Source organism: Mesoplodon mirus (assembly GCF_964341445.2).
Source record: "Mesoplodon mirus genome assembly, chromosome: 7".
Lineage (NCBI taxonomy): Eukaryota > Metazoa > Chordata > Mammalia > Artiodactyla > Ziphiidae > Mesoplodon > Mesoplodon mirus.
The window spans coordinates 122,264,436-122,284,831 of NC_138983.1; the positions used below are offsets into that span (position 1 = coordinate 122,264,436).

General features: G+C 55.3%; 1 protein-coding gene across 1 annotated transcript in view; it reads right to left on the bottom strand.

Moving 5' to 3' along the window:
* Positions 1 to 4,193: 4,193 nt before the first annotated feature.
* The window catches only part of DRD2 (dopamine receptor D2), a 62,720-nt gene continuing 46,517 nt past the window's right edge, over positions 4,194 to 20,396 (bottom strand). Inside the window, exons 2-8 of the mRNA XM_082627411.1 lie at positions 16,995 to 17,310; positions 11,872 to 11,981; positions 10,723 to 10,859; positions 9,366 to 9,556; positions 8,379 to 8,465; positions 6,463 to 6,790; positions 4,194 to 4,725 (exon numbers count right to left, since the gene is read on the bottom strand). Of these exons, the coding sequence (XP_082483537.1) occupies positions 4,532 to 4,725; positions 6,463 to 6,790; positions 8,379 to 8,465; positions 9,366 to 9,556; positions 10,723 to 10,859; positions 11,872 to 11,981; positions 16,995 to 17,279 (1,332 nt within the window). The 5' untranslated portion in view covers positions 17,280 to 17,310 and the 3' untranslated portion in view covers positions 4,194 to 4,531. The remainder of the gene's footprint in view (positions 4,726 to 6,462; positions 6,791 to 8,378; positions 8,466 to 9,365; positions 9,557 to 10,722; positions 10,860 to 11,871; positions 11,982 to 16,994; positions 17,311 to 20,396) is intronic.

Genomic DNA, 20,396 nt, shown 5'->3' on the forward strand with positions numbered 1-20,396 from the left:
CAGGGGTTCTGCCCAGCAGCTCTCACCCTGCTTTATTTGCCAAGTAACAAAGGTGGGATGGGAGAGGGAACGGGAAGCTGTTCCTACCAGGTACCTCCTTCTCCCTGCCCCCGATCACCCCACAAAGCCAGAGTGGATCTCCCTCTGCAAAGATGGTCTACTCTCTTCCTGCCAGCTTCCTGCTTCCCTGGATTCCCAGAAGCAGAGCCGGGGGCACCTGGTTGGCGGGAGAGGAACTTCGGGCGCATGGATGCCCAGAGTCTGGCCTCCCACTACTGAAACCCCCACTACTGAAAGCTGCTCCCCCTACCTGCGCCCCTCCCACCCCAGCACCTACTCATTTACTCTTGCAACCCCAATGGCCATCAGGCTGTTCATAGTCACCCCAAGGGCCGCATCCTAAAAGTCTGGTCCCCAATGGTTTTTCTTTCTCTCTCTCCTTAAAAAAATTTTTTTTCTGACTACAGTAGCCTCCCACAACTTCACCTGGGGCTGGGCAGGGAAAGGGCAGGATGAATAATAAAAGATGCAGAGCTGAAAGACCTGGGCAACCACCTTCCCTGTATGAAAGGCTTCTCCTCCCCCGGGGGTTATGAGGACAGGACAGCACTTGGGGCGAGGCCCATGCAGCATAGATGGTTGCTAATGCTAAGGACACAGCCTGCGTCCTGGGGCCAGGGAGGGCAGAGAGGCAAGTAGGGCACAGGGCCTGGCCACACATCCCCGGGACAGGGGTGGTGTGGGAAGAGATCCCCAGATAGGTGAGCACACTAGAAAGGCCCCCAAGGTGTGCCAGTCCTCAAAGTCCCTGCGTGCAGGCAACTGACTGCCCTGTTCTGAGCCCACCAGGGAGCAGGCTATGCGGTTGCTTCTTTGGGGGGCCTCCTGCCCCACCACTGAGGAAGTCCTCTACCATCACACTCCTTGCCCTCACCAGGTCCCTACCTAGTTGTTCCAGGCCAAGGCACCCCGGGGCTGCCGTCTCCCACTCAGCCTCATCATCTAGGTAAAGAGCGCCATGGGGCGGGACAGCATGTGCTGTGGCAGTGGTTACCACACCCAGCCGGGGCTCTGCCAGGAGCTTTTACCACTATCGTGTGATTGTGGGTAACGCCCGGCGTCCACTGGATTGTGAACCTGCAAAGGCAGGGATGTTGACCCCCTTTTCCACTGTTCATTCCCAGCACCTCGCTCAGGGTCTGGAGCACAATAAACAGTTGCTCAATAAATATTCACCGAGTAAGATGGATGGATGAGGTGATGCAGTTTATCCTGCACTACTGCCTTCTCAATTCCCAGGACACCTCCCCAGCCCCTCGCCACCTGGGACTTCTCCAGAACCCACTAGGGGACGAATAAGGGCCTGAAGTTGGAAGACATGCAGTCACAGACGGACATCTGAGAGGATGATGCAAAGTGCTCCACTGTGCCTGACCAGGAAGGCTCAGGCCTTAAGTGGTGCTTCCTTGCTGCACTCTGGGAGAAGGGGCTGGGGGGTGCGGACTCCCCCTTCTGAAAAGGCAGATCAGTGATCCTTTGATTAAAAGGCGTTCTACAGACAAAGACAAGCACAGAGGCAGAAGCACAGGCAAAGGCAGTGAGGAGAGGACAATCGGAGCTGCAGCCTGCCCAGCCTCTGGCTTGCTACTGCCCTCACTGTCAGGGCAAAGGGGCCGCTGTCAGGGCCTCTTGCAAGACAGCCAGAGCCTGGGCCGCCCCCTTCCACCGTGGCGTTCCAGGGTCATGCACCATCCCTTTGCCCCTGAAGCACCAAGGGGGGAAAGGGGGAAGCCCAGCCCTCCCCCTGCCCACTCCAGCTGTCAATCTGCTGTCTGGAAGAAAGACTTGAAGCTTCATGACAGCTGTGGGCAACTTTCCCCGCCCCGCCTCCCGCCCCTGCCTGCCCTCTTCCCCTCTTCTCCCTGTCAGTGCTCTTCCCAAACTGCTTTCAGCCTCCCTTCCCTCCCTCCTCCCCTCCCTCCCTCCCTCCCTCCCTCCTCCCTCCCTCCTTCCCTCCTCCCTCCCTCCTTCCTTCCCTCCCTTCCTTCCTTCCTTCCTTCCTTCTTTCCTTCCTCCCTCCCTCCCTCCCTCCCTCCTCCCTCCCTCCCTCCCTCCTTCCTTCCTTCTTCTCTTCTTCTTTCTCCAACCTTTCGTCATCTCTTACAACTCCCATAGCTAATAAACCTATGTGACCTCCTGAGATTTCTAATGATGAGATGAGCTTTTAAGCTCCCATCCAGGTCAAGATCATTCACAGACTGAGTGTGTGTGTATGTGCACGTGCACACATGCGTGTCTTGGCTATGGGGTGGGTAACAGAGCTGAGAGGTCTCTGGGGGGGTGGTGGTTCTAGCCCCCTTGGGGGTCTGATGCCTTCCGCAGGAGGGGGTCACTGGGTTATTGGCCCCCGCTCCCGCTAGACAAAGAGCCTGTTTTGCCCACCTTCTGGAATCGGGTATTCTGGGGACAGGAGCCTCTCCCAGGGCTTCATGCTACATTCAGGTTCAGGAAGAAGATCAAAGTCCATAATTAAGTGTTCAGGGCAAGTTAAGTGCTCCAAACTTTGGTGCTAAAAATATTGTATTTAGCATGCAAATTATGCCCTGACAGCTCCCTGGAGCCTGAGCCCGTGGGTGCCAGCACCTTGTTTGTTATCACCGCTGTTATTCTCAAGGTGGTAAGAATATTCCTCCTTCACTGGGTTGATTTACATTTCATTTTTAAAAAGCCAAATTTCTGTTGTTGGGTCACAGCCAAGTCGTGGCCCCAGAAGTCTTGGAGCTGTGACTGGTCTGGAGGCCAAGAGGCAGGAGGACACCAGGCCACATTACGCAGGGCCTCCCCGCCTGCCCCAGAGGAAGGGGGTCCTGATGCGAGACAGGGGAAGGGGCAGACACAGACGTGGGCACAGCCGCACCTCGAAGGCCATCTTCCCCGCAGAGCCTTCTCTGCCCTGGTGGACGAGCAGGGCTAAGGACTGGGCCTGAAGAGGTGCCAGGACCTGGAGAGGAGGAGAAGGGAAGCGGGGACAGCCTGGCTTGCCTCTGGTAAGACCCCGCTGCTCTGGCAATTAGGGGACCCCCGGGGACGCCGTGGGATTCCTACTGGAAACGTTCTCCCCTTCCATCTCGGCTGGTGGTTGAAGGTCAGGACCACCCAACAGCAGCTCTGAGAGCGCTCAGGTTGGGTCGGGAGGAGAGGACTGGATGAGCGGAGAAACACACAGGCACACACGTCTTCTCCTTGGCCCTCCTGGAGCAGCTCCTCTCTTCATTTCCCCCAAAGTCCTGTACCCTCTGATGGTGGCCAGGGCCACCTTCTCTGGAGGGTCTGCAGAAAGCCTCTCCAACTCTGACCCCCAGCACAGACACGGAGCTTTGGCCACACCGGATGCAGAGATTGGAGGTGACGCTGCACCCTCCGCTTGAGGGGCCCTGGATGTGACTCTTGTCAGAGTTTTATTAGTTTGGAGCATGTGTAGTGATGTTACAGAGTTTGGGGCCTGGGGGCTCCCCCAAGCTGCAGCTTCCCCTCCTCCCTGTGGCAGGGCCAGGGCAGGCCGAACGGTATTCAGCAGCCGCTTAGCCATGGGCTCCTCTAAGGCGGAGGCAGTGGAAAGGAAAGGGGACAAGAGGACTGGAGAGCGGAGAGGCGAAAGGAAGAGAAAAGGACGTGGTTTGCAGCAGAGGGGGTCAGGGACAGTCTCCCAAAGGACCTCAGACACCCCCAACCAAGCCCCAGACATGTCACGGGCCTGCCTTCCCTGCCAGCTCTCCCAGGTTGGCCCAACATGTGCTACAGAGAGGCACCCACGTCCGTCGGGGGGGCAGCAGAGTGGGCTTGGGATAGGGGTGGTCCTCTCCCCGCAGACCCTCCTGGGCTCTTAGAGTAGGGAGACCTCACAGGGAGCTGGGTGGGGTCGGGACCCACTGCTGTGGATGGACGTAGCAGCTCCTGACAGGCTCGGTGGGGGAGAAGGGGTGAAGTTTTGGGCTTGGGCTTCTCTGGGGTCCATCCAGACCTGGTATGTACATGGGTCTCCCTGGCCTGAAGTTGCCTGGGGCCTTGGCAAGAGCTCTGGCTTCCCTGGTAAAGGCCTTGGGGGTGTGAACTGTCCATCGCTCCCCACTGCCCGCTCCAGCACAGGCCTGTGAAGACCAGGCCAGCATGGCCTCTGAGCTTTGACACTGGCCCAGCAACCCCAGAGCCCCAGAGAAAGGTCAGAGAAGGTGGCTGTGTCTTTGGTGCCAAGGAGAGAGGGTCTGGAAGTGGGAGGGGGCTCCGTGAGCTGCCTCTGAGCCAGGGGTCCGGCCCGAGGGCTGGCACCATGCCTAGCTCTCTAGCACTGCCCTGGCAGAGCGAGGGTGTGCGGGCAGTGAGGGCCGTGGAGCCAAGCTAACGCCGCAGGGCCTGCGGGCGAGGAGAAGGCCGAGTCTGCCCCGCGTCACCCTGCCCACGGCTCCCAGGGCCCGAGGCAGGGCCGCTGGGCAGGGGGTTGGGAAGCAGGCTGCTGTGCAGGTGGGCAGCTGGGTCAGCAGTGTAGGATCTTCAGGAAGGCCTTGCGGAACTCAACGTTGAAGGTGGTGTAGATGATGGGGTTCACGGCGCTGTTGACATAGCCCAGCCACGTGAAGGCGCTGTACAGGACGGGCGGGATGTTGCAGTCACAGTGTATGTTCAGGATGTGGGTGATGAAGAAGGGAAGCCAGCAGATGATGAACACGCCTGGGGGAGAGGGGGGCAGTCAGGGGTGCCCGGGGTCGCGGAGGCTGCACCGGTGGGGCAGGGGGAAGGACCTGGATCGCGTGCTTCAGGCCCCGCCCAGGCACCAAGGCTGCAAGAGCACCGCAGCGGGAGCCGCGGTCTTGGATGCCGGACCTGCCTCTGACCCCAGTTTGCAGTCACCTCACCTCCCTCAGCCTCGTTTTTCTGCCTGTGCAGTGTATATAATGATACCCACCTCATAGGGGAGGATAAAGGGCTTGAACAAATCCGAACACGTAACAGCCTGACACAGGTCAGCTGGTAGAAATGCATGTATCTACTCTACTTCCTTGTTGTCTTTGAGACGACCTTCCGCAGAAGCTGGGAGCGGAGAGTTTGTTCCCTGCCGTGGGGAACGCGCAGTTGGGGCCAGAGGGAGAGCTGGATGCCCAGCCGCTTAGTCCTCTTGGCATCCCCACGAGGAAGGCGGGAAACTGAGGCTCGGGACAGCTCTGTGATGTGCGCAAGGCCACTCCACTCTTGGTGGCAAAGCCGAGATCTGAACTCCAGTCTATCAAGGTCCCCAAGTGGCCAGGCTCTTGCTACACTTTCCCCCAGCTTCCCCAGCCCTTGGTGGACACCTCTTGCTAATCCCCGCCTGGTGACACAAGGCTGTCGCGAGTCCGACTTCCTGCCCACCTCTCTGCCTGCCTAACTCAGGACCTCCTGCTTGGTGGGACGCTCCGTGGGGAGGCACCGTCTGCACAGAATGCCACACGGGCACACGGGAATTCCCCGGGGATGGAGCAGTGCCTGGGCAGGGCAGGGCCGCAAAGCAGAGACCCCCAGGACTGGAGCCGAGGCCCCGGCTGGAGCCCGCTCCGCCTCTCCCAGCCGCGTGATCACAGGTTGGTCCCCTAACCTGCTATGACCGCGAGCTCTCATTTGTAAAACCAGAATAGTGACACCTGTCCTTCTCGTGTCATAGGACTGTTGGGAGGCCAAAGGGATGGTGGGTGTGGGTGGGTGTCACAACTACCCTGGGTGCTGCCCGGAAGGCAGAGACACATCAGTCCCTCCATCCTGTCCCCATCACCCATATCAGTCCAGCCCTTGATTCTTGACCTTTATTATCTGGTTTTCTACGAGAATTTATTCTAAAGCCTTGTCTCACTCACTCTCATTTAGATCGGGGGCCCCCTCACAGCCCCGTTTATTGTTCACAGCTTTGGTCCCACCAGGTCTTGGTTGAGGCAAGTGAATTTCCTGATGCTTCAACAACAGTGATATTAACAACGCTTGTGTGTACGGCTTTGTAGTTTGTAAAATGCTTTCACCACCGTGTATCATTTGATGACCACGACAAACCCTGAAAAGTAACCTACTCTCTACTGATGGGGAGATGAGAGAGAGAAATGACCTACCCAGGGTCACGAGGTTCTGGGAGTCATTATGGTAAACTGGTCAAGTTCAGATTCTGAAGTGGGACTGCCTGAGTTGAAATCATGTATCCTCTTTGATCAAGTCACAAAAGCTCTCTGAACCTCAGTTTCCGCATCTTGAAAATGAGCATACTTATAGAATCTACCCAGTCCGATATGTCAGTGGGCTTGACCTGTGCCTGAAAAGTGCCAGTCCTGTGACCTACCAGCCATGATTAGGGAGCAATGGTAAGCAATGGGACCTACAGCGATGGGTCCATTTCTCAGCCAGGGCTGGGCAGAGGCGGGCTGTGTCCAGCAGCTGGGGCCGACTCACCGAGAACAATGGCGAGCATCTGGGTGGCTTTCTTCTCCTTCTGCTGGGAGAGCTTCCTGCGGCTCATGGTCTTGAGAGAGGTCCGGGTTTTGCCATTGGGCATGGACTGGATCTCAAAGATCTTGGCAATCTTGGGGTGGTCTTTGGCATGTCCGTTCTTCTCTGGTTTGGCAGGGCTGTCAGGTGTGCTGTGGAGGCCGTGGTGGGGTGCGTCGGGGAGGGTCAGCTGGTGGTGGCTGGGCGCAATGGGGCTGTACCGGGTCCTCTCGGGCGGGCTGGTGCTGGAGAGCATCTCCATTTCCAGTTCCTGGGCTCGGCGGGCAGCCTCCTGCACAGAGGCAGAGAGCTCTGGGTAGAGCCAGGCAAGTTCTTAGCCATAGCCACCCAGCCTCACCCGGCCCCTCTGGCCTCACCCAGCCCCACCCAGCCCTTCATGATCCCCCTATGGAGACTCCTACAAGCACCACAGGGTCACTCTGCCAGCGAGGCAAGGGGGATGATCACTGGGAGGTAGGGACTGTCTGGGTGCAGGACCCAGGGCCCAAGGCAGTCCCCACCTGCCAGGTCACCCCTGGCCCCCTTCACAGAGCAATCCCCAGGCAGCCTCAGCGACCCCACCACCATTCTATGGGGGCTTTGTACCTAGGCACTTCTCTTTTATGAACTGAGCAACACTTGCTGAGTGCCAGCTAAGTGCCAGGCGCCAGCTGGCTGCCAGGACTAAGTTACTGATGGGCACTCAGTGCCTGCCTCCAGGACCTTATGTTGTAATTGCATGAGCGCAACCCTGTTCTTCCTGCCAGGCTGAAACAGGGGCTGTCAGGCTGACCCGAGGCCCCTGTACCCACACTCACAGGTGAGCTCCATTTCTCCTGGTAGACTGAGGCAGGGGCCGAGGGGTGGACCCCTGGGTCCCCACATCTTGCTCGCTGGGCTGATCTTGAGGGCCCTGGCCTCAGGTCCTTCCTCATGCTCCCTTATTCCAGGCCTTAGGGTCTCGGCCTGAGCTTCTGAAACGCAGCCTCACTGCGTGCCCAGGTGCCCCGATCCTGGGTGCCTGTCTCGGCCCCTATCTCACACGGTTGCCTAGAGCCCTGCCCTTGCAGGTGAACAGTGAACGTTCAAGTGAAGAGCAGGGGCCCTGCTTCCTGAGGACACCTGACCTGGACTTGGTGTGCAGTTCTCTGTGGGTTCCCTGTCCCAGCCTCTTCTCACCCCAGGGAATGGGACATCTGCTGCTTGGACCCTGCGGCTCCAGTCACTGAGCAGACCCTGGGGTCTGCTGGGATTCCACATCTCTGGGCTCTGCTTACAGGCTGCACTTTACTGTGAGCCCCATGCCCCCTCTGCTCCCTCCTCCCCCAGCTCCCAGCCTGCAGCCCCAGAACCTGCCTGTCTGTAAGGCAGCGTATGCAAGTAGAAAGAACACGGGCATGGATTTCAGAGAGTCACTTAGGTCTGGACTCAACTACTCACTCTCTCATTCACTGTTCGGCCTGGGTGAGTTACCTAACCTCTCTGAGCCTCTCTTTCTCGTCTATAAAATGAAGATCCATAAGATCAAGACTTAACCTCTCAGGGTCGCCGTGAGGATTTGATGAGATACTAGGAAGATGGTAGGTGCTCAGTTAATAGTCATAGCCATTATTATTATTGTTATTGTTATAGGGCCAAGTCCTTTCTCCCAACCATTTCCTTGTGCTAGGGGTCCCTCTCTGTGCCTTGCAGAATTGAGCTGTCTTGCTCCATGCCTGCTTATGAGTGTGTGTGGTAAGCCTGGCCTCAGCTGAAACAAAGTGGGGGATCCTGGGAGGTGCTTATCCCTTTGACCAGCTGGTGAGGTCTTCGAGAATCATGGCAGGTGCATTTCCCTAGAGGCAGAGACCAGGCTCCAGGTCCCTGACCTGGACACTTACCACTCTCCGCCTGTTCACAGGGAAACTCCCATTAGACTTCATGATAACGGTGCAGAGTTTCATGTCCTCAGGGTGAGTGCAGTTGCCCTGTGGAGTGAGCCAGCACATGGGTCATGACGGGGAGGGGGCTGGGGACACAATCCCAATGCAGGATAGTCAGACTGGGCACAGGAGCTCAGAGAAGGGCAGAGATTAGGAGGGTGGGGGCCTGAGGAGGCAATCGAGGCAAGGGTGAGGCACTGTGATGGGAAGAGGTGGGCAGGATGAGGGACAACAGGACCCTGACTTTTACGTGGCACCTGCTAAGGATCTGGCACCCTACTAGGCATGCTCAATCCCTCTCACACCGAATCCTCAAGACCACCCTGTGAGATCTGTATTTTGATTCACGTTTAACAGATGAGGAAACAGGCTCAGAGAAGTTAAGCAACTTGCCCAAGGTCACTCAGCAAAAAAGTGGCGGTGCCAAGATTTGAACCTGATGTGTCTAAGCCCAAAGCTCTTGTTCCTTCTGTGCCCACATACCATCTTTCTCAGGGAGGGCTGAGCAGAGGGAAGAAGTCACAAGACACAAGTATGGAAAAGAAAGGGAGGCAGAGGAGGGATGTAGGCGAGAGCAGGTAAGGTTGAAGGAGGTTTGAACAGAAGAGAACAGAGCATGGGAGATAAAGGAGACGGGATGGAGGCCTCGGAGGGACAGAAAGGGAGACAGAAGGGCCAGCGTGAGGGAAGGAGAGAGGGAGGACCGCAAAGACGTGGAGTTCCAGCAGCTGCTGGGTTCAGACAGTGGTCTCCATGCAAAGTCCTCTCCTCCCAGGTGGTCTCCGCCCCCTCCCCACCTCCAACCCCTGGAGATTCAAGTCGCCCACTGAGGCCCCAGCCTTCGAAATCTGCCGGCGCCCAGCTCCTCGGAGCTCCTCCAGCCTGGACCCCATGCACCCCTGGGTCACGGTTAGGCAGGGACATCGGGGGAGGGGATCTCGGGACCTTGAGCGGGGCCTTCAGGTTGGCCCTGAAAGCCCGGCTGCTGCGCTTAGTGTTGACCCGCTTGCGCCGCCTCCGGAGGACGATGTAGATCTTGATGTAGACCAGCAGGGTAACGAGGAAGGGCACGTAGAAGGAGACGATGGAGGAGTAGACCACGAAGGCGGGGTTGGCGATGATGCATTCGTTCTGGTCTGGGGGGGGGAGGAGAGCCCCGGGTGGGTGTGTCGGCAGGCCCCCCGGGCCACAGTGCCTTCCCAGTTACCAAGAATATGACTAGACGCCTAAGGCGGCCTGGAAACATTAGATGTAAATAAATGTGCAGCATAAATCAGAGTATTAAAAACAACCATGAGCAGAAAGCTAAGCTGTGATGACTGTTTCCAAGTGTTTCCATTAATATCCCCTCGTTACTTCGTCATTAGTTTTGTCATCCATGAGCACACAAGTGGCGCCACGGTTTTGGGGACAAAATGATGGAAGAAAATGTTAGAAGAAGAGTAACCTATTATTTTAGCCTTTCCTGTGGATTGGCGGGAGGTCTGAGACCTTTGAATTTTAGGGACAAGATGCCTTGGTCCTCTTTGCTGAACTCACCTGGGTTCCAATGTCTTTCCAAGTTCCCTTCCAGATCTAGCAGATGTCTATCCTCTCTCCCAGGGCCTTTCCAGATTAATCCAAGCACGTTTAGCCCTATTCCTGCTTCTTGGAATTCCCATGACACTTAGATCTTGAACTGCGTGCTTTCAAGGCTTCCTTGTGTCCCGTCCGGTGATGGTCTCTGGAGGCACACCGGTGTCATCTATCTCCCTGACGGGCACTGTGCCTCTTCTGGCAGAGGTGCTCCTGACTGCCTTGCACAGGACACCGTCACAGCGAGCTAGCCCCCTACTTGTTTCTACCTTTCCTGCTCCAGGTGGCTCAGGCCTGGTCTGGGATTGGCCGGCCCGGAGGCTGCAGCTTCATTATGCAAACACTATTATCAGGGGTGATGGAGGCCCAGCAGGCTCCTACCCTGTGTGCACACACACAGACAGGCACACACATGCATTTTGCAAGGCTGTCTGGTCTGCTTCAATTCAAACAAAGTTGAAAGTGGCCAGGCATCCTCCTGAAGCATTATCCTCACTCCTCACCCAGCTCCCTTGTGCCCCAGGCCATTGTTCCTTTCTGACCTTACCAGGTACACCTTGGAGTCGGGCTTGGCCCAGGAGACTCAGCCTGGCCTCAGTCCGAGGTGGCGAACAGGCTCCTGATGGGTCACCACCCATGTCTGCACCAGGGTTCAGCTCCCTCAAGGTCCTGCACGGGGCCAGGGCTGGGGCCAGCTGAGCCCCAAGCAACCAGAGGCAGGACTCACCTGCGTTGTTGAGTCCAAAGAGCAGCGGGCAGGAGATGGTGAAGGACAGGACCCAGACGACGCTGATCATGACGGTGACTCGGCGCTTGGAGCTGTAGCGCGTGTTGTAGAGCATGGGCATGGCCACGGCTGTGTACCTGTGAGGGCGCGGGGCGGGAACCTTGAGTCTGGGGTGCAGGCCCAGGGACCACTCACTCCACAACAGTGGCACAACAGAGACACCCCACTTTGGGAGGATGGAAAGTTGGTCCACCTCCTGTTTACTCTAAATCAACCCTCCTTCCCCCAACTCAGACAGCAAGGACAGTTGGTGACTGCCAATCAAGCATTTGATGATGACCGGCTACCATTCAATCCTGGACCATATCTGCCACTCCAGTCTCCCTGCTTGGATTTTAGGCTTTTTGAGGGGCCATGGCCTGGGTCTTTGCACCTTTGAAACTGTACCCCCTGCACCTGTGCTGGGCCTATGGCGGGTAGAAGTGTTTGTTGATGGATTGGTAGCCAGGACCCTCAGAGCAAGGGTTAGGTCTCATTCAGCAGAAAATAATAACAATGGTCATTGTTTATGATGCCACATGTCGCCCTACCCAGCACTTCTGAGACATTAGTTCCATTCATCTTCCAAGAATCCAGCAAAGGGTGTAGACCCAGGGCCTCTGGGAGCCCATGTGGCCCATGTGTGCAAATTAGTAAAAGGCTCTGGGGATAGAGCTTAGCCAGGTGGGCAGAGCCTGGACCCCCTTGGCCTTGTGCCCTGTGCTGGACGCAAAACGCACAACCAGATACAAGACCCGCATGTGGGCAGGGGCCATCATGCTTGGTTTCTAGACAATGAAACTAGGGTTCTGAAAACATCCACAATCTGCCCAAGGTCATGTAAGTAAGAAGTGATAGGGCTAGGGCTTCAGTCAGGTCAGGAGCTTTCTCCTCTATGCCTGTCCCTGTCTGGGTATTCTTTGTAGCATCACAGTCCATAGACAGTCTCCCTTTAGGGGGTCTGTCCTCTCCCACACACTCACGCTTGCACGCGTACATGCACACAGCCAGCCGTATAGCATCATGGACAGAGCCTGACCCTGCAGAAGCGGTGGGGCAGCCCAAGAGGTGAACGGTCTAAGTCACCTCTCCCATCCTGGCTGGGCTCACCTGTCAATGCTGATGGCACACAGGTTCAGGATGCTTGCTGTGCACATCATGACATCCAGAGTGACAAAGATGTCACAGTGAATCCTGCTGAACTTCCACTCGCCCACCACCTAGGACAAAGCAACATAATGGGTGGACAGTAGAGGAGATTGGCTCAGGCACTGTAGCTCGGTGTCCCGGGGTAGATCGGGCCATGGGCTCAGTGGGGGTCTCGTGGGGCTCTGGCTGTGGGAGGAGAGGGGCAGCCATGGGGAGCTGTACCCACAGGTGTCTGAGGCCCTTGCTCTGGCCCCTTCTCCTCCTAGACACATAAGGCCACATTGTGCCAAGAAGTTTGCTAGAAGAAAGATGAGCAGCTTACTCAAGTGCCTCAGCTTTGAACCCTCACCTGTAAAACGTTTGTGTGAACACCCTGTGATCCTCATGTTACCAGTGAGGGAAGCAAACCTCAGAAAAGTGCAGAGACTCGCCTGAAGCCTTTCAGCTTGGCTTCTGCCCTGCCCTGGCCCAGGTTTCTAGGGGAGCCGGGCTGCTCCTTGGCGTATGGCACAGAGTTGGGACCCAGTAAGTGTCTGTTAAGAACAATGGTGAAGACAGTGACTATGAAGCAGTGAAGACGTTTCTGCTCCTTGTTACACTTAGAGATTAAAGAAGGCAAGCCTGGACTAGAGTTTTCAGAAGAGCAGGACGGGCTGGGGAAGGTGTGTAATGACACATCCCTGCTTCAGTGTAAAATGAGGAGCCCAGCTCTCGGCAAGAGCATTTTGCACCCCTCTTCCCGCCCCCGACAGACACACACATCCCTACCCCCCATGCACACCCACACCCCGACACCTCCCATTTACACACACAGGCACACACACTCACACAGCAGGCTGGCCCTGGCGGCCGTGGAAGGTTGGAGCAGGCCCCATCCCTGAAGACAGAGCCAGGACAGGGAGCTACGACGTGCACTACTACGTATCGGAGACAAGGGGAGCGGGAAAGCCCCTCCCAGTGACAGGGCAGGGCAGGACCCGCTCTGTGGGGCACAGCAGGGCAGCAGGGCTAATTATAATGCTCACTCTCCGCACTGCCCTCTTAGCTGCTCTGAGGCATAAAACCAATCGCTGGCATTTAAGCACAGTGATGGGAACCGCTTGGAGGAAACTGCAGCTTTTCCCAGAAGACAGGAGACCTCTCGTGTTGCCACGCTGGCCAGGTGAGCTGGAGCTGGATATCCGGGGACCAGGGAGGTGGGCACAGGTGGACGGGGATAGAAGGGGCTTCCCTGGCATCAACAGAGTCTACCTTTAAGACACTACTGAGAGGGTCCCGGGCCCACATGGTCTGTGCTCCACCTTGGCGCCCTCCTAGGACTAGTATTTCCACACTGCTCTCATTCCCCTGGGGATCTAGGTCTGAGATATCAGGGCCGCCTTCTCCATCCTGCCTGCTTCCTCCTGTCCGCCCTGCCTTCTTTTCTACAGACACTTACTGGACAACTTACTATGCGTCTGGCTCTGTCCTAGACTCTGGGGCACAGTGGTGAACAATCCTGACACAGTCTGCAGGGAGCTCTCAATCCCTGCCTGCCAACAGCCTTCCTGAAAGACAGAAGAAGGCGGGGCTTCCTCCGAGGTACCAGGAGCAGCTGCTCTAGAACGCAGTTAGGGGCTTCTGGATCAAAGGCTCAAGAAAGTGTGTTGACAGCCACTGTTTATAGAGCATCTCCTGTGGGCACATACTTTATCTCATTTATTGTGCTTAAAGCTTGTACAAGAGGGGATTGCTTATGCCCATTCTTGGATGAGGGAACGAAGCTCAGGAGTACACCCAGCTAGCATGCAGCAGGGCTGGAATTTGAAGCAAGCTCTTTGGGCAGCACACCCTATGCTCTCTCCTGAGCTGCCTTGGAAGGGACAATCTAGCTTGTCAAAGGAGGAGATGATTATGTAAAAAGTACTAGATAAACATGAAGTGGGAAAGGAGAGATGGTAACTGCAAGGGTAGACTAACGTGGGGTCAGGGAGAAAAAGGACTTGCCCAAGATCACCTGATAATTTAGTAACAGAGGGAGCACCATCCCCCAGGTATACTAGTCCCACTTCAGGGCTGTTTCCTCCGCACCTCTGGACAACATTCCTCAATATTCTTGCACAGAATGAGACCGGTGGGATGGGCCTCAAGCTGCCTTGGCTAAATCCTAACAATAACTTGTACACATGTGTCGGCCACGGTTCCAAACACTTTACACTCATTTCTATGGAATGTGACAGCGAACCTCGGAGTCCACTGCTCCTCGAAACCTCCAGCCAGCTACGCCCCTGCCCCCACACCCCACTCTGGGGCTTTGCACACTTTTTTCTCTGCCTGGAATGCAAGTGCCTTGCTCCTCTCCTGGATAATTCTTCTGAAAGCATCACTTCTGCCTGCGAGCCTTCCCCAACGCCTCCAGGGTCCTGTGCTCCCCGCCCCGTTGTGCTCCCACATTTCCTGTGGAGGCTGCTCCCTTGTCATCTCCATTGGGCTGCACTATAATGGCCCTGCCGAGGCCTTAGAGCCCAGCCCTAGGAATGGGGCAGGACGCAGACGTGCTCATACCTGTTGACTGAGTGAGTCAAGAACGGGGATCTGAGTCTGCCCACCTTCTCAATCGCATCTGCTCTTCTGGAAAATTCATGAGGCAAAGCCTCCCCTCAAAGGCTTGTGAGGCCAAAATGGCCTATGCAGACAAGCAGGCCCTGGCTCTCTTGTCTCATTTTCGTGGTAGGGTCAGGAATTGAACCTGGTTCTCTCACTCCAAAACCAGCATGCTTCCCATATACTGAGCAGAATAAATGATGCACATCCAGCCCCACCTAGCCAGATGCCAACATGGCAGGCTATCAGAGGCATTTAACATCCCTGGAAATGGAACAGGATGGAAAATTCTGGACAACGAGATTGTCTCTGGAGAGGGTACAGTATATGGTTGGGAGGATACTTTAACAGGATGTTGGGATGGGGGAGACTCCACTTGGGACATGCTCTAGGGACAATAAGTACCCGAGACAATGTCGCAGGGCCCACTGTCCAGCTCTTGTTTAATGGGAGAGTTTGAGCACCACCCTCTGAGATGCCATTCTTCACCCTCCCCTGAAACACCGAGCTTCACCTTTAAAATAATGTCAACAGGTATGTTTAAAATATGTGTGTCGAGAACCTATAGATTCCTAGGAGCCCTAAAGCACAGATGTGGCTCTCCCTTAGAGGCTCTGGGTAGGGGTGGTGGGTCTGGAAGCCCCAGATCCCACACCCAGAGTCCTGGGCAGAGCAAGCCTCCCTCTGGAAGAGGGCACCTCTTTGCCTGGGCATGGGGAGGGTCCTTCAATGTGCAGAGGTGTGGCTACCTATCAGCACCTTCATCTTCATCACCGTTGTCATGACTACTTTTACACGGTGCTTACTATATGCCTGCTGCCATTCTAAGCACTTCTCATATATTAATGCATGTGATTCTCAAACAATGCTATGACATAAGCACTGTGATTATCTTCATTTCCAGATGAGGAAACCAGGCGCAGAGAGGTTATTTGCTTGGCCAGATACACATCATTTTTTACCTGATGGTCTGCGGCCTGGGAACCTCCTTTTCAAGGGAGCAGGCAGGGAACAAGTGTAAGAATCAAGAAAGGGTTCCTCAGGGAGAGGCCCTCAGACAGGATGTGGGATGGACAGAGTCTAGGGGTCTCCACAAACGTGTGGTCATGGAATAATGGGACGGCTGGCCGGTGGCGCCTGTATGCTTTTAGGTAGTATTGTATCTATTGTTTGTTTCTTGTTGGTTGTCTCTTAACATTCCGGTCCTTTTGAAAGTTCCAGCCTGTCTGAGCCGTGCTAAAGGAAACCAAGGGAGTGATGTGATGGCCCAGAGCTCCATGTGGGCCCGTGTGGTAGTGACAACAGGAGCCCCTGGGGACGTGGAGACCGTAAGACCAGCCTCTCCTCCCCACCTCCGCTTCTTCTCGTAGATGTCTCCTCTGCTCAAACCTACAAAGGTTTCATGTTTTCTTTGAAAGGTGGAAGCCTTCCCTCCCAGGCAGGGTCTTGTCTCTACGGCACAGGTAAATTCCCCTCTTCTCCGGGGTGGGGAGGTAACAGCTCAGAGATCTTAGTGACCTTGGCATTGGCTTTTTCCTGAATGCCTGGTCAGCTTCCCTTGAATCCAGACTCCACTCCAGAACCCAGGGCAGAGAAAGTGGTAGGATCCAGCCTGTGCCCACCCAGATCCCCCAGGCCCTCCCTCATCTGCCTGCCAGCTCTGGAAAGTGTCCTCCTGGAGGTGGGTCCCCACTTCAGGACTTCTCAGTGATTTCCCCCTTTGCTGTGTGATCCAGGTAAAGACAGGCAACTTCTCAAAGCTTCTGTTTCCTCTTCCTTAAAGTGAGAAGAATGATATCGAGTCAGAATCAGCACGAGTGTTTGCTGAGTCTGTGTCTGTGGAATGCCCGGCAGCGCCTGGCCCACAGCAGGGGCTGCCTACTCACTATTCCGGGCTCGGGGCTGGGCTCTGTTCCCAGCCGAGCAATGCGTCACCATGTGGTCCTTCCCAAGGAAAGGGGGTACAGCACAGTTCACAGTGGCCTTGAGCTGGAGGTCCCAGACACAGCCTAGGACACACAGAGGAGCGGGGAGGGCAGGGAGGAGAGCGTGGAGCAACAGCCCGCATTCTGAAGCGGGGAGAGAAGGATGAAGATTTCAGGCCCGGGAGCACGAGCCTCTGCCGTCCTCAGGGATCCTTGTCGATGACTCCCATTCTCAACACGACCTAATGAACCAACTCTGGGGCCTGAATTCCAGCCGCTGTGTGAGGCTGGAGAAGTCACCTAACTTCTCTGACCATCTGGCTCACCATCCAGAAGATGCTGTGAGGGCTCGGTGGGGAGATGCTGTATGTGAAGGACTAATGCGAGGCCTGGCACTTACTAAGCGCCTTACAACTGGTAGTCGGGATTGTTAAGGAGACGATCTACCCATTTTGTAAGACTGAGCCCAGAGTGGAGGAAGGGCCCGCCCGAGAAGACACACGCTTGGAGGAAGCCGGTGAGGAGCCTGGACTCTCCTGGGGAAGGCGCCCGAGCACAGCAGGGGCCCAGACCTACCTCCAGGTAGACCACCCAGGGCATGACGAGCGTGGCCACCAGGAGGTCGGCCACAGCGAGGCTGACAATCAGGTAGTTGGTGGTGGTCTGAAGCGCCTTCTCGCGCGACACGGCCATGCACACCAGCACGTTGCCGAAGACGATGACGAAGATGAGCAGGGTGAGCAGCATGGCGTAGTAGTTGTACTGGGGCCTGTCGGCTTTCCCTTCAGACCCGTTGAAGGGCCGGCTCCAGTTCCGGCTCTCCAGATCGTCATCGTACCAGGACAGGTTCAGCGGATCCATGGGAGCAGCGGGGCCACTGGGTAGCCAGGCTCTGGCCAGGAGAAACAGACACCAGGCGTCAGCAGGAGGGCCTCCCAAAGCATACTGCCACCCACAGAGGGCTCCGGGGCTAAAGCCTACCAGGGGAGGTTAGAAGAGAATTCTCCAGCCTCAGGATTTAAGGTTTGCATCCCCAAATCTTTTTTATTTTTTTATTTTTTTGCGGTACGCGGGCCTCTCACTGTTGTGGCCTCTCCCATTGCGGAGCACAGGCTCCGGACGCGCAGGCTCAGCGGCCATGGCTCACGGGCCCAGCCGCTCCGCGGCATGTGGGATCTTCCCGGACCGGGGCACGAACCCGTGTCCCCTGCATCGGCAGGCAGACTCTCAACCACTGCGCCGCCGGGGAAGCCCCCCAAATCTTTTTAAAACATTGGGGCCTGCCGCCACTCTTCTGCTAGCAAGTTCTTGCAGGTGGTAAAACAAATGAGAAAGTACAATTTTTTAACTATAATAAAATAAATGATCTTGAAAAGAGCTGATCATTCATTCACCCATTTATTCAACAAAAAATTAAGTGCATCCCATGCCCCACACAAGCTAGTGAGGAGTTCAGCTTCTAGTGGTAAGACTAGAAATATGCATTCATTCATTCTTAATTCTATAAATGTTTATTGAACATTGTTCTATATAATGCTAGAAACATAGTCAGGAACAAAATATACATAGTGCTCCAGCTCACATTCTAAAAGAAACAATAGCCAATTAACCAAGCAGTTAAATCTATGGGTGGTAGGCGCTAGGGAAACGGAATGGGGAGAGAGACACAACCTCGTTTAGGGATTCAAAGAAGGCTTTCCTGAGGAAGTGATGTCCGACACCTACAGGATGCAGTCAGGTAAAGAGCTGGGAGCCAGGGGAAGGGTCCACATATAGGAAGCAGGTAAGCAAATTTCAGAGCTGGAGAGTAGGTGCCATGTTGGAGGGCCGGCGGGAGATTTGGGACAGCTGGAGCACAGAGGGCTTGGGATGGGCTGAACTGGAGGCTGCAACAGGCTCCACCACAGAGGGTTTTGTAATTCACTCTAGGAGTTTAGACTTGACCCTAAGGGCAGCAGGAGCCACATGATCAGATTTGCCTTTCAGAGAGAAGAGTCTGACTGCTGCGTAGAGAACGGAAGTGTGCCACTCAGTGGGGTGGCCGGACCAGCTGCAGGAACCCAAGGAAGAGCTGATGAGGTTCCGCATTTGTGCACGGAGAGCCCTGAGGAATGGGCGTCTCACCTCAGGGGGGAAATACTTCCCGAAGGAGGCTTCATCAGAGATGAAGTAGAAGGAGTTAACCAGGCAACTGAGTGCAGGGGAGATGTTCCAGCCAGAGAGAACACAACATGGTCCCAAACAGCAAATAATTCTGTTCGGCTAAAAATGTAGGGCATGATGATGAAGCTGGGGAAAATTCAACTGGAGGGCCGTTCTTGGGCCAGAATGGGTCTTGTAAGCTTGGAGCCCCTGAAAGCCCGGGTGCAGAGGAATGACTCCATTGGATTGCTGCTTTGCACAGGTCGCTGGCTGTGCAGTGCAGAGGGGACGTCAGCGGTAAGTGAGGTTGTGACTGTAATTCGGGTGAGATGGTGATCTGCTGAATGAAGGCATGGGAATGAGCATGGAGAGGCGTGTTCAGAGTCACTAGCTAACTTGGAAGTCAATTTCATGGAATTTGGTCATTGGATAGATGTGGGGTGGGAGAGGGGAGGGGGCAGGCAGGGAGAGAAAGGAGACGAGGATAACTCCAGATTTCTGCACTGCGCTCTTGGAGGCTTGGTGATGCTGCTCACTGAGAAAAGAAAGCAGAGGGGCTCAGAGGCAGTGGGCACTGATGAGCTTGAGAGCCTGTGTTTCAGTTGTGATTGAAACATAATGCACATATAATATAGTTGGCTTTCCTGCTAACAAGAGTGTTCCTCCTTCACACAGTGGAACTAAATGATCAGTATTTCAAGGCATTCCACACAAAGCCCCACGACTTCCAAGTGCTTTGCTACCCAAATGGATTTGAAATCCAGCAATGTATGCCATTCGATTTGAACATGGTACCATGTCCAAATCAGGGAGGAGGGCACACCAGCCGCAATGGGTCAGAGGGGACGCCAGAGAAGGGTCTGCCCACCTGTACACCCTCATCCCTGACATATCTGCTCCGCCAGCTCTCAGCAGAGGAGTACAGATGATGTCCAACCCAGCACCACCACTCTGGAGCCCCTTAGAGAAAACAAAATGCCTAATTCCATGTGGGGTGACGTGGAATGCCACCATGCAGCAAGTCTTCCAGTTCCGCAGTAGTGAAGCACTATGTCATACTGATGCTGCACTGGGCAAAGCCCGCTGGTACCTTTTCCCATTTGGAGCACACAGAGGGAGACCTGCATGTATGTATTGTTCAGGCAGCAGGGGCTGGTCCTGCCATTCATTTGCTCAATCAGCATCTATTGAGCTTGCTGGGCATAAAGCATTGCGCCATGCACAGTCAGGGGCCTGAAGACTCAGAGACACACTCCTCTCCCCCAGGATCCTGCCTGTTCCTCTCTGCCCCTCCTCCCACCTCTTTAGTCCCTCTCTGGGTAGGGCCGGGAGCATCTGATGGAGACTCTCAGCACCCTGTCTCCCCCACCCCACCCATTCTCCATGCCCAACCAGACTACTGTTTCTGCAGCAGGATCCTGACCATGCCCTGTGATGACAGCTTCATCTGCTTGCAAAGGAGATGATAGTTTGCCAAGTTTTTTTCTTTTTTCTTTTTGATATAGTATCTCATGTATCCTCAAAATAACCCCGAAGGCTTGTAATTCTTATCTCCACTCTACAAATCAGAAAAGTGTCTGGAAAACTTCTTTTCCCTTGCCCCTACTGGCCAATCCCTACCCATCTTTCAAAGCAAGCCTTGCTCAGAATCCTCCTGCCCTGGAATCCATCCCAAGTCCTCCTGGCTGGACCATCTCCCATCTTCCTCAGGGCTCCCAAGGCATTGTCTCATGGTTCCATTCTGGAACATTCCCCATTTGTGTGTCTGTTTTGTTCACTGGGGTGTAAACATTTCAAGGATTACACCGTGTCTTGCTCATGCCTCATCTTATTCGT